At 52.8% G+C, this 13,330-nt stretch overlaps 1 protein-coding gene across 1 annotated transcript in view; it reads right to left on the reverse strand.

Annotated features, from left to right (window-relative positions):
* The window catches only part of LOC140900526 (protein argonaute-1), a 47,937-nt gene extending 42,289 nt beyond the window's left edge, over window positions 1-5,648 (reverse strand). The window contains exon 1 of the mRNA XM_073317939.1: window positions 5,499-5,648. Coding sequence (XP_073174040.1) covers window positions 5,499-5,523 — 25 coding nt within the window. The 5' untranslated portion in view covers window positions 5,524-5,648. The remainder of the gene's footprint in view (window positions 1-5,498) is intronic.
* Between the last annotated feature and the right edge of the window lie 7,682 nt (window positions 5,649-13,330).

The raw sequence follows: 13,330 nt of genomic DNA on the forward strand, positions 1-13,330 counted from the left end.
GGTGCTTCTCCCGCCTTTGTTGCATGAAATAATCCTGTCTAAGAAACACAGTAAATACCCAGACATGAATTCGTGTTTCCTGAAGATAAAAAAATCCTTTAGAATGAAACAGCTGCAGGTTTTTGTGGAGGTTAACACACAAAGACAACAGTTAATCTTAACGGTATTTAGGAAGTTTGTAAGGGATATAGAAGGTGCCAACTACAGGAGAGTGGGTTTAGTAGTTAAAACCACCATGCATGTATGTTTAGTTTCCTTTTTCCCCAAAACTTCCTTTCTTAACTGCATGTAATTTAAAAGCAGAAAGGGCTGAGTTCTTCTCTGCTGTCTTTCCACTCATTCTTATGTTCCACATATCTATATTAAGTTTTTCCATACACTGTACTATCGAATCAAAGATCAGGATTATGGTACTATTTGATGCAAGGTTTATCTGGCTGCTTAGGCTATAGCCAAAGAGGGAGAGTGGGGTGAAAGGGAGCTGAACTGAGAAGGGAGTGTACAGAATTTTCTTCTATTGATACATGTTACATTGAAATTGTTTATTTTGTGCATGCACCTAGAAGTTCGATGTACTTTATTGCAAACATACAAATAATTTTCAGTACAGATATTTTCCCCCATCTCCTTTGCTGTGGTGTTTGCTCAAATGTTCATGATGAGCCTAACTGGATTAATGAAAAGCAAAACAGTTCTTCTCCGTGTCATTACACAAGATTTTCAGGGACAGACAAGGTGGCCTTTGCGTACAGAACCCAGTTATGGATTTCAGAGCCATTCTATGAGCGAAGAGTAGCAGATCTTACAAGCAGAAACAATGGGAGGCAGTCAAGAGAGCCTCTTGGCGGATCTGTTAGATTTATGGGTTAGACACAGCCACACTCACACTAGACACTGAGGACGTGTGTCCCACACTGGGCCTTTTCTGTCACTGGCGTCTCAGCTGCTGGGGATGGCACGGTCAGGGATGCTCAGCCATAGCTGCTCTACGAGCAGTGTCCAGAGCCTAGATTAGTGGCGCATGCCCCACGGTGCACTGTTCTAGCCCACAGCTTCTGGACTGGGTGAAAACTGTAGCAAGTTCATGCACATTGGGTGTGATCCTGGCTAGGTGCTGAGTGGACTTAATCCCTATTGGCTTCTCGAGTGGGTGAGGTTGCCAAGAACTACATTGACTCTCAGACACCCTTTTTGCTCCAATAGCAGCCACACCACCTGCAAATTAAGTTTTTCACAAGTGTGTGGTGGAAAGGAAAAATAAAGGCCACCACCCTAGAGTAGCAGCCTGCTGTAATTTATGCAGAGTTCCCGCAGCTTCCTGCAATAACTGATGAGTAACTGACCAGAACGAATAAGGTGCTGCATTCCCATGATCCAGCCATTCACAGCAGGGTCTTTAAATGTGGAGTCTAGTCCACCAACACACTTCCCCCACTCAGAGGGCTTGAACCCGATACAGTAGAGTGCTAGGCATGCAAAGATGAACAATATAATGCAATTCTAATCTGATGCATACTTTTCCATCTTAGGATCTCAAAGCTACTTTAGCTTCACTGTGCAAGGGAAGAGGGCATCATTATCCTTATCGATAAGAAATCAGAGGCACAGAGAGATTAAGTGTTCACCCAAGGTCACACAGCACAACATCGGTAGGAACAGGAACCCAGGAGTCCTGGTTCCCAGCTTCCTACTTTAACCACGAGGTCACACTAGTCAGAATGCTAATAAGCCAGTGTTAAGTATTAGCTTCTAGTTATCAATGTACAGATGAGCTATTTCCCCATGACACTGAAAACACCCACGTTATAACTGAGGCTTTGATGCGTTCAAGTTAAATTAATTTACTTCAGAATTAAGCCAATCCCGTTTTAACTGGCGCCAAACTCATCAATTTAGTTTTAAGAGCCTAACAGAAGCCGATGATCTAGCATCGCGACTGATTTCTTCTCTCCACCCACCACCCTTTATTTTACACAGTAATATTCTGTAGGAAATTAAAGTCACGCATTTGAGATCAAATAAAAACATCCATGGAACCCACATGAAGAAGAATTAAATGATCTACTGCTACAAAAGCGGCAGTCTAATGACATTTGGAGGGGTTTTGCAGGGGAGGGGCAAACCAAGAAAAGGACAGTCTCAGAAGCCTTGTTAGCCGCTCACATTGCTTCTCCCCAGCACACCCAGTTAAACACCGTTGAGGGCACTAGAATGAATCTCTTTAGCAACAGTCGCTGCCTCCCCTCTCCAGCTGTCAGGCGTGCAAAGGAAGCCCAGACTTCACGCATGCCCCAAGCACAGAGACAGAAACCACTTCATTCTGTCACAAGAAAACGGCCGCCACTGGCCCTTGTGTCCAAACAAGAGCGCGCCAGCACTCCTGCTCCAAGGCCGAGCACCGTCTGCTGCCTTTCGCCCTAAGACTCTCCTGCAGGCATTAGGTGGGGGAGGAGGAGGATGGGTAGAAATGGGGGATTCTTCCTCCCCTCCCTATCCTGGAAAGATAAGCCATTTGCTGGGGTTTGAGATATAAAAGGAGTCTTTGGCAGTCCAGGACCTTAGCAGCAGGATTCATCTATACACAACATGCTCTGCAGGGACATGCACCTGCTGCTCAACTCAACAGCCCCTTATCCTGCCCCTTGCAGCTGCCTCAGTCCCCCAGGCTCCCTCCCCCTAGTCAGCCTCTTGCAGGAGCTTGCTGCCTCCCACCACCATCCTGATGGGGCTTGCGGCTCCTTTACCCAACAGTCCCCTTCCTCTGCAACCATCCCCTTGCACAACCCTGGTTCAGTTGCCAATCCACCCCGAAAAGCCCTCTCTGCTCCATGCAGCACCTACCCCATCTTCTTCACTAGGGGGCAGCCCAAGAAAGCTCCCCTTTTCCATACTTCCCCTCCCTGAAGCTGCTGGATTCACTCATTTTTTTAAAGGGTCTTCTCCTTTCCACAACCCCCATCCCGCAGCCCCCTCAATAACCCATTACATCCCGTCCTATGCAACACTCAGCCCCCTCAAGGCCTCTCCCTTACAACACTTCCCATTTCCCCATCCTTCCTTGACACCCCCTGGTAGCAGCCCTGTCTTCCCCCTTCCCACCGAGCCCCCATTTTACAATACACAGCACCGAACAAACACCAACGCAGAGCCTTCCGGGCCCCAACTTCACAGGACCCGCCACTCCCAGATCACACAGCCCTCAACTCAAGAGCCCCCTTACACCTCCAGTGCACCAGCAGCCCCTCTCTCCCAGTGCCTCTCCACTGCACAGCCTTCCTGGACCCCACATAGCAGACCCCAACCCTACAAATGCTAGCCCCCATCCCTCTTGAATCCCACCCATTGCACATGCCCCTCGATAATTTACAGCCTCCCCTCCCCATTGCACAGCCCTCCCAGGCCCCACATTGCAGACCTCCTGCCCCTACACTGCATCAACCACTTCTCCATCCTTTTGCACGGCCTCTCCCTCAACTGCAGCCCTTAACTACACATTGCACCAACCCCCCATCTCTTTTCACACCCTCACTGTACAGCCCCCTCCCCCACAAAACAAAGTCTCCCCATCCTCTATGCACAGCTCCCCCACTTCCTTCTCTCCACTGCAGCCCCATAACCCCATATTGCACAAACTCCCCTTCTCCTTTTGTAACCCCACTGCACTGTCTTCCTTGGCAGCACACCACATACCCCCTTCCCCATATTGCACCAATTTCCCTCTCCCCTTTTGTGCAGCCGCTCCCCCACTGCAGCCCCTTATCCCCACACTGCACTCCCCCACTACACAACCCCCATGCCTCTTCCCCACCGCACCACATCCCCAATTCCTCCCCCATCGCAGCTCCCACACATTGCACCAGCTCCCCTGCCCCTGCCTCTTTGCACCCCCCTGCCTGAGCCCCCCTGCCCCACGGCACCCCCCGCCCAAGCCCCCCTGCCCCACGGCACAGCTCCCTTGCCCCCGCGGCACCCCGCCCGCCCGAGCCCCCCTGCCCCACGGCACCCCCCTGCCCGAGCCCCCCTGCCCCACGGCACCTGCCCCACGGCACCCCCCCGCCCGAGCCCCCCTGCCCCACAGCACCCCGCCCGCCCGAGCCCCCCTGCCCCACGGCACCCCCCGCCCGAGCCCCCCGCCTCACGGCACCTGCCCCACGGCACCCCCCCGCCCGAGCCCCCCTGCCCCACGGCACCCCCCGCCCGAGCCCCCCGCCTCACGGCACCTGCCCCACGGCACCCCCCCGCCCGAGCCCCCCTGCCCCACAGCACCCCCCCGCACAGCCCCACAGCACAGCCCCCCTGCACCTCCCCGCCCGAGCCCCCCTGCCCCACGGCACCCCCCCGCCCGAGCCCCCCTGCCCCACGGCACAGCTCCCTTGCCCCCGCGGCACCCCGCCCGCCCGAGCCCCCCTGCCCCACGGCACCCCCCGCCCGAGCCCCCCGCCTCACGGCACCTGCCCCACGGCACCCCCCCGCCCGAGCCCCCCTGCCCCACAGCACCCCCCCGCACAGCCCCACAGCACAGCCCCCCTGCACCCCCCCGCCCGAGCCCCCCTGCCCCACGGCACCCCCCCGCCCGAGCCCCCCTGCCCCACGGCACAGCTCCCTTGCCCCCGCGGCACCCCGCCCGCCCGAGCCCCCCTACCCCACGGCACCCCCCCGCCCGAGCCCCCCGCCTCACGGCACCTGCCCCACGGCACCCCCCCGCCCGAGCCCCCCTGCCCCACGGCACCTGCCCCACAGCACCCCCCCGCCCGAGCCCCCCTGCCCCACGGCACCTGCCCCACGGCACCCCCCCGCCCGAGCCCCCCTGCCCCACGGCACCCCCCCGCACAGCCCCACAGCACAGCCCCCCTGCACCACCCCGCCCGAGCCCCCCTGCCCCACGGCACCCCCCCGCCCGAGCCCCCCTGCCCCACGGCACAGCTCCCTTGCCCCCGCGGCACCCCGCCCGCCCGAGCCCCCCTACCCCACGGCACCCCCCCGCCCGAGCCCCCGCCTCACGGCACCTGCCCCACGGCACCCCCCCGCCCGAGCCCCCCTGCCCCACAGCACCCCCCCGCACAGCCCCACAGCACAGCCCCCCTGCACCCCCCCGCCCGAGCCCCCCTGCCCCACGGCACCCCCCCGCCCGAGCCCCCCTGCCCCACGGCACCCCCCCGCACAGCCCCACAGCACAGCCCCCTGCACCCCCCCGCCCGAGCCCCCCTGCCCCACGGCACCCCCCCGCCCGAGCCCCCCTGCCCCACGGCACCCCCCCGCACAGCCCCACAGCACAGCCCCCCTGCACCCCCCCGCCCGAGCCCCCCTGCCCCACGGCACCCCCCCGCACAGCCCCACAGCACAGCCCCCCTGCACCCCCCCGCCCGAGCCCCCCTGCCCCACGGCACCCCCCCGCACAGCCCCACAGCACAGCCCCCCTGCACCCCCCCGCCCGAGCCCCCCTGCCCCACGGCACAGCCCCCCTGCACCTGCCCCTTGGCGCCCCCCTGCCCCGGTACCTGCTCCCGAGGGTCCTGCTTCCATCCCATCCACGCGGGCACGGCTCCGAGCTGGGCGGACGGGGGGGGCGAGCGCGGCTCCCTCCGCCTCCCGCTGCTGCTGCGGCCGCCGCAGCCCCTGGGCAGCCTCCTGCTCCTCCCCGCCTGGGCCCCAGTGCGCAGGCGCGACCGCCCGGCCAACCAGCGCCGGCGCGAGCGACTCGGCCCGGCCCCAGCGCCCACAAAGGCGGCGGAGCGGGGGCAGCGCCCCCTAGCGGGGCGGGGCGGCAGCTCCCTGCGGGCCCACAGCGCGTCCGCACAGCGCCGCCATCTTGGATCCACAGCGAGGCTGGGCGGGTTCCCTCGCCGCTGCTCTAGGAGTGTCCTGTCTGTGCGGGGGGGGCTGGGGAGGGAGCGCCGGGTGTGCAAAGGGGGGAGTAGGGGAGGGCGTGCCGGGTGTGCAATGGGGGAGTAGGGGAGGGTGTGCAAAGGGGGGAATAGGGGAGGGAGCGCCAGGTGTGCAATGGGAGGGCGTGTCAGGTGTGCAATGGCAGCTGGGGAGGGAGTGCCGGGTGTGCAATGGGAGGGAGTGCCGGGTGTGCAATGGCGGCTGGGGAGGGAGTGCCGGGTGTGCAGTGGGGGGCTAGGGGAGGGAGTGCCGGGTGTGCAATGGGAGGGCGTGTCAGGTGTGCAATGGCAGCTGGGGAGGGAGTGCCGGGTGTGCAATGGGAGGGAGTGCCGAGTGTGCAATGGCGGCTGGGGAGGGAGTGCCGGGTGTGCAGTGGGGGGCTAGGGGAGGGAGTGCCGGGTGTGCAATGGGAGGGCGTGTCAGGTGTGCAATGGCAGCTGGGGAGGGAGTGCCGGGTGTGCAATGGCGGCTGGGGAGGGAGTGCCGGGTGTGCAGTGGGGGGCTAGGGGAGGGAGTGCCGGGTGTGCAATGGGAGGGCGTGTCAGGTGTGCAATGGCAGCTGGGGAGGGAGTGCCGGGTGTGCAATGGGAGGGAGTGCCGGGTGTGCAATGGCGGCTGGGGAGGGAGTGCCGGGTGTGCAGTGGGGGGCTAGGGGAGGGAGTGCCGGGTGTGCAATGGGAGGGCGTGTCAGGTGTGCAATGGCAGCTGGGGAGGGAGTGCCGGGTGTGCAATGGGAGGGAGTGCCGGGTGTGCAATGGCGGCTGGGGAGGGAGTGCCTGGTGTGCAAAGGGGGGAATAGGGGAGGGAGCGCCAGGTGTGCAATGGGAGGGCGTGTCAGGTGTGCAATGGTGGCTGGGGAGGGAGTGCCGGGTGTGCAATGGGAGGGAGTGCCGGGTGTGCAATGGGAGGGAGTGCCGGGTGTGCAATGGCGGCTGGGGAGGGAGTGCCGGGTGTGCAGTGGGGGGCTAGGGGAGGGAGCACCAGGTGTGCAATGGGAGGGCGTGCCAGGTGTGCAATGGCAGCTGGGGAGGGAGTGCCAGGTGTGCAGGGCTGACATAGTGCCAACTCCACTCATGCAATTTACACACAGACCGGCAGTCAAGAATATATCCAATGCCACAACAGGAATGAAGCTGAACTATTCCTTTGAAGTATAAAAATGCCTTTTTCCAAATTGAATCTGACAATTAAAATTTGGCCCATAACTTATATTTGGGTAAAAAAAAGTTCTTAAAAACCCGAAGATCAATAGAGATGTTTCTACAATTCTGTTTTAATGCCAGTAAAATAGTTGTTTGAAATAAATAAGCATTCTCCTGCAGTGTCACAAACCTTAGCATGGCTGCACGGTGAGGATGAAATTGACTTCATGATCCAAGCAGAGAGGAAAGCAGAAAGTTAAACAAAGAGCATAAACCCTGACAAGGAAATGGGGCTTCTAAAATCCTTCCACATTTAATAATCTAGTGGGGTTAGTAATTTGAGCACTGATCCTCATGTACGTGCTGAACTTAGATACTCCCATGCAGAACTTAAGCGTGTCTATGTGTTTGCAGGATCAGAGCCATAGCTAAAGAAATTTTACAATATAAGATTTTTAAGTTATCAGTATCCGTTTAACACTCCGCTATTGCCAAATACAAATTCCACATACACCAATTGCCATTTAGCTTGAGAGGGAGGAAGAGAAACAGCCCGAAAGGTCACCTCTCCTCCTTCCCCACCGTGTCCCTGCAAGTCCTGCCTATCTGAAAACCGGCACTTTCGGAGTCTCCAAGCAGCACCGGCGAGGCTTCATCACACTCTAGTGATCGTCTTTGCTCTAGCGGGAAGGCCAGACAGAATGTAACACAGAATCAAAAATGGAACGAAGGTAGATGCAGTACAGGGAAATTCTGAATCTAGGAGGATGTGGAAGAACTTTACAATAACTTTGGGTAATATATTGCCCAAGATGGCACAAGGGGTTGTACTAAACAGGATGTCTGGTAAGCACTTTCCTTGGTCTCACTCTACCTTTCGTTAAAGCATCATCAGATAAAAAGGAAATGCTTTAATAACTAAGATGTCCTTCAGGGCTGTCGGCTGAGCCGGGCTCGAGCAGTTTGGGGTTCCTAGCAGGTTCGTGGCGAGACACATTTGGCAGGGTATTTTTTGGAGTCATTTTTCTCTGGTAGGCTAATGAGAGAACAGTAGGGGACAATTTTATTTAATAGCAACTTTTATTGTTTTAAGTTTGCTCCTTTGTGAACCTTGTTGGCAAATGGGAATGATAGGTTGGTTGGTTTGACATCAGGGGCGTTCGTTAGTGCTGTGTTAGAAGCACCCCCTTGTGGTTATGTGTAATGTGTAAGGATCGCTACGAAGCCATGGAAGGGAAATGGGATCTGAGAATGTAGGGGTCAGTGAAAGTGTTCAGTTTACCTGCACAGTAGAGCTCCCACCTTTACCCTGTTCCTAGAGCTCAGGGCATAACCTTCTGCTGGTTTGTAGGGTCTTTTACTAGTGAAAGAGCCTTACACATATATCCTTAACCTCAAATAAATTTGTTAGTCTCTAAGGTGCCACAAGTACTCCTTTTCTTTTTATCCTTAACCTCTGTTAACAATCACTAAAACAGAATGCACACACTAAGCATACAATGCTCACCACTCCCAGTAAGGCAGACAAACTTTTCCTGGTGGCCAGTTAGGATCAGGTCATCCAGGGACTCCAGCTTCTGCACGATATAGTTGGCAGGGTGTTGAGATCTGGCAGCTCTGATCTTGGGCTGTGTCCTGGAGTGGGTTCCAATTAACTTCCTTTTGGACCCATTTATATAGTGAAACATGAGTTCTGCTTAGCTATACTTTAACCAATTATTTAACTAAAATATTATAAAGTAATTCTTTGACCAATCCTAACATATTGCAAAACAATTCTTTACCCACTCATACCCCACCACCTTAGTTAATTTAAATCTTGCAAAATTAGTTATGCAGACAGAAACCAAAGAACCAGACAGAAACCATACAGGTAAACAATAGAGAAGTACGGACCTTAAAGGCCAGAAGCTGGGAATGGGCAACAGGGAATGGCTCACTTGATGATCACCTGTTCATTCCCTCTGGGGCAACTGGCACTGGCTGTTGTCGGAAGACAGGATACTCGGCTAATGGACCTTTGGTCTGACCCAGTATGGCCGTTCTTATGTAAGAAAAAACTATAAAGAAGTAGAGATTTCACAACCACAACTGTTGATAAGTGATTCCTTGCCAGACAGAAAGCTGTCAAACAAAGTTTTCTTTAAACATCTTTAGATCTGTTATCTGGTGGTGGTGGTGGGTACTATTGGAATAAGAGTGCCTTCTTTATAGCGTGCTATTTCATTGTTTGAATGTAGTTTAGATGGAATGTGAGGATGTGACTTTCCGCTTCTTGGCTCCTGCTGTCCTAATGTGGCTGCAGAAGAAGCCTCAGACCTTACATTCACCATCAGCATAGCAGGAGTTTACAACAGTAACTCCTGATAGCATTGCTGGGAGCTACCCATATCCACGGAAGAAGGTCACGGTGCCCTTGGATTTCTGAGGCAGACCTGGATGCTGAATGCTCCTTGGCCCCTGGAGGTTGAATGTGGCAGAGAGCAAACTGAAGCCTGAAGCATTTAGTTGTTCGATAACAGCCATGTCTAAATGATCTGCCTTGGGGGTCAGGTGCATTTTTCACTTGCCTCACGTGCAGGCATTTCCTGCTCTCTCGGGTGGTATTAGCAAGTGCACATAGAGCAGTTATTTATAAACTCTGGGCCAGGTCCATCCCTGCTGTCATTATTGACTTAGTCACTCTGAGGGGAGTGTGACCCTCTGGGTTGATGTTGGTGACACTGATTTTTCTTTTCTTTTTTGGAACTAGTTGTTTTCCCCATTGTCCTGCTGCAAGGGCTTGTAGAGGGCAGAAATAATGAGCAACACTTTGACTACAAAGTGTGAACTTTACAAAATCATCTCACAAGGATGATCTGTGTGAACACTTCAGGAACGGCTCCCTTTCACTAGAAGACAGCCTACATTTTCGAGCCCTCATCTTGCAATCTGATGCATACAGCTAGACCATCATGCCTATCCCCTCAATACCAGAGGATCAGATTGGCTGACCAGGGCCTTAACATTATTACTGGAAACAGAACCTTTATATTGCTGTAGTCAATGCATAGTGGCATCAGCCAGATCAGGGCCTGTTGTGCTAGACTCCTCTCTGAAAGCATGACAGATTAACCCAGGTGTGACTAAAAAAGTAACCGTCACATCCCAGTTTTCGTTCACAGTCAGTTCTCAGATGATCATTTTAATGAGCAGAAGCTAACTGAATAGAAAATGCCATTGCAAATCTGGTGAGTTAGAGCTAGGGACTGGGCAGCAGGACTCCTGGGTTCGATTCTTAGCTCAACTACTGACTTTGAAATACACCTTTGTGCCTCCGTTTCACCCCCTGGAATCTACACCCGAATACTTTGCTACAAGCATTACCAGGGCAGAGAATGGTGAGGTTTAATTACTTGTAAAGCATGCTGAGATCCCCAAATGGGAGAGGCAAATTCTTATCGTCAGTGAGGCACAAACTTCAGTAACTCACGTAGTTCTGAAACAGAACATCTTATTCTCATGGAGTTAGGTCAGTTCAGCAGCATTGGTGTCTTGCTTAGCATTAGTATTTTTTAAATAACGACCAAACAAAAAGTCTGCCTGACATTTCTGAGGACACGCACACAAAAACACCAGTGTCTTCAAGCAGGGGGTTAACAATGACCACAGAATTCAAATGACCCACTTCCATTTATGCTTCAAACTTGAAAGCCCAGGGCTCCTCATAGAGCAAAGGAGATTGACTGTGGCATCATTCTAACCCCATTTATTGTTGACATTCCCACAAGAGGCTGTACCAGAAGCTTTGGCAACATATTTAATTGAACCACACATTGTACATGCTAATCAATGTAAATTACACTATTATGGGGATGCTATTTGGTAATATAAACAGTGCTATGTGTATCAGACACGTGACCCACTCTGCTAAATCCTAGAACTGGTGTTCAATCCCCCTGCAGGAGAGGATTCTAGAGTTGGCAGATCCACTTTTCCTGACCTGCACAATTAGCTCCTTGTTGAGCAGCAGCACCTCCTAGACTAGTTATTCAGACCCCACCAACACAGCAGTGGAGGAGCTGTAGTTTAAATAAGACTAGGATACCAGCGATGATGAGGGTTAATACCAACTCAAGTCATTTTTGTTTGGCTGTTGCAATACCAATAGTGGGTCAAAAAAAGAACAGGAGGACTTGTGGCACCTTAGAGACTAACCAATTTATTTGAGCATCCGATGAAGTGAGCTGTAGCTCACGAAAGCTCATGCTCAAATAAATTGGTTAGTCTCTAAGGTGCCACAAGTCCTCCTGTTCTTTTTTCGAATACAGACTAACACGGCTGTTACTCTGAAACCTGGAAATAGTGGGTCAAACGTTCAGCTGATGTTTCATTCATTTTGGGTTGTCCACAAAGTAGTGTAAATCTGGGGCACGAGCACTAGTGTTAAGTGGTAAAACAGAAGGGCAAGAAACAATGGAAATAGGCATCGCCCCCAGGAATGGATAAATCTGAAAGGATTTAATCATCCCCAGCAAGCAGACTTAAAATGGACGTTCCTCTGAAGGATAATCGTGCCAGACAGAGCTGCCTTAGCCGACGGCAGCAGTGACACCAGCATCATTGGCAGGAAGGTTTCAGTTGACTAGACATGGTGTTAAGTCGGGTTTGTGTCACAAGTTCTCAGGTACCCTTTCTGCTTCCTATGTCAGTCATACCCAAGCAGATACAGTGAACACAAAGGGGCCTGCTAGAATTCTCTGCACATTTGCGATGCTTGCATCTCACAAACCTGGTGCTGCTCAAATGACAAGAGCTGGGCTGGGCTGTAAATTCTAACTTCAAGATGGACCAAAAATCCATTGTGGAACAGAGCCAGCAACAGGGTCATAGGCCCAGAACCTCAAAGATAATTAGATGCCAAAAACACAGGGAGTTCAGTACCTAAATACCTTTGAAGATCAAGGCGTGAGCTTCCTTGGATGCACTGTTTACTCTCACTGCATTTCCAGACATTACAACGACCAGTTTCGTAACATGATGATACTTAGGCTGTAGTGTAGCCATAGCTTAAGTCAACATAAGTTATGTTGCTCAGGGGGTGTGAAGTAGCCACCTCCTGAATGACATAATTTATGCTGATTTAAGCACCAGCGTGTACAGCGTTACGTCAACAGGAGAGCCTCTCCTGCTGACAGAGTCCACCGCTCATTGGGGTGGATTAATTTACGGGGAAGCTCTCTGTAGCCATAGCCCTAGTGTACAGGCCTGACAAACTGTTAGACCCCCATGCACTGCTCCCGTTGCCCACTGGCACTTTCAGAAGCACTGAAGTCATGCTAGGCATTAAGTGACATCACCTTTCCCTGCTAGGCAGGCAACTCCATCAGCAAATGCTTCCCCCATCTTTGTGTTTTGCCTTTAACTGGCTTAGATAATTTAAAGCCCCTGAACAGTTCCTCCTCTTGCTCAATACATGCAGAAAGAAATTGGAGATGCAGGAAGAAGAAGGTTATTAAAGATACAAGTTATTTTAAACAATCAAGTGTACTGAATTTCTGTTTATAGTTGTGGTTGTTTTTCCCTTTGCACCGGGCCCAACTATTTTTGCCCTGGTCACCTACTTGTACTGCGGAAGTATGCAATTATTAAAAGGAAACAATCCCTCACTTTCTTATTCAGTTTTGATTAGCTCCTGTACTTACTCTAATTTGTGCCTGTATAATGCAGAAATTGCCATACTGGATATGACAAGTGATCCATTTAGTTCAGATTGCATCAATGGCCAATACCAGATATTTCAGGAAATAGTGTAAAAAATGCCACTAGGGACAATTATGGAATACCATAGGGGACATTTCTTCCCAAATCTTGTCAGTTAATAGTTGGCTAAGGCCCTGAAGCTAGGGTGACTAGATGTCCTGATATTTAGTTGTCTGTCCCGTGTCCCGACCGATGTACGGTCAGGACACCATTTGTCCTGATATTTTGCTTTGGCAGCACTCCGGATTTTTTTTTTTTTTTTTTGTGCTTGGGGTGGCAAAAAACCTAGAGCTGGCCCGGGGGAGGGTTGGGGGGTGAGTGAGCCTGTGGCTGCCCTCCCATGTGTCCCGATATATTGTTCTGGTCATCTGGTCACCCTACCTGAAGCAGGAAGGTTTATTTACCTTCTTAAATATAACTGGGATATTATCAGTACAAGCATCTAATCTTTGTTTAAATCCTGATCTTGTGGGCTCAATATCCTGTGGCAATGAGTTCCACAGTTTCAGTTACATGTTATGTAAGTTTTAATTTACAATTTAAATAATTTAAGAAAGACG

This window comes from Lepidochelys kempii, chromosome 19 (assembly GCF_965140265.1).
Source record: "Lepidochelys kempii isolate rLepKem1 chromosome 19, rLepKem1.hap2, whole genome shotgun sequence".
NCBI classification, from domain to species: Eukaryota; Metazoa; Chordata; order Testudines; family Cheloniidae; genus Lepidochelys; species Lepidochelys kempii.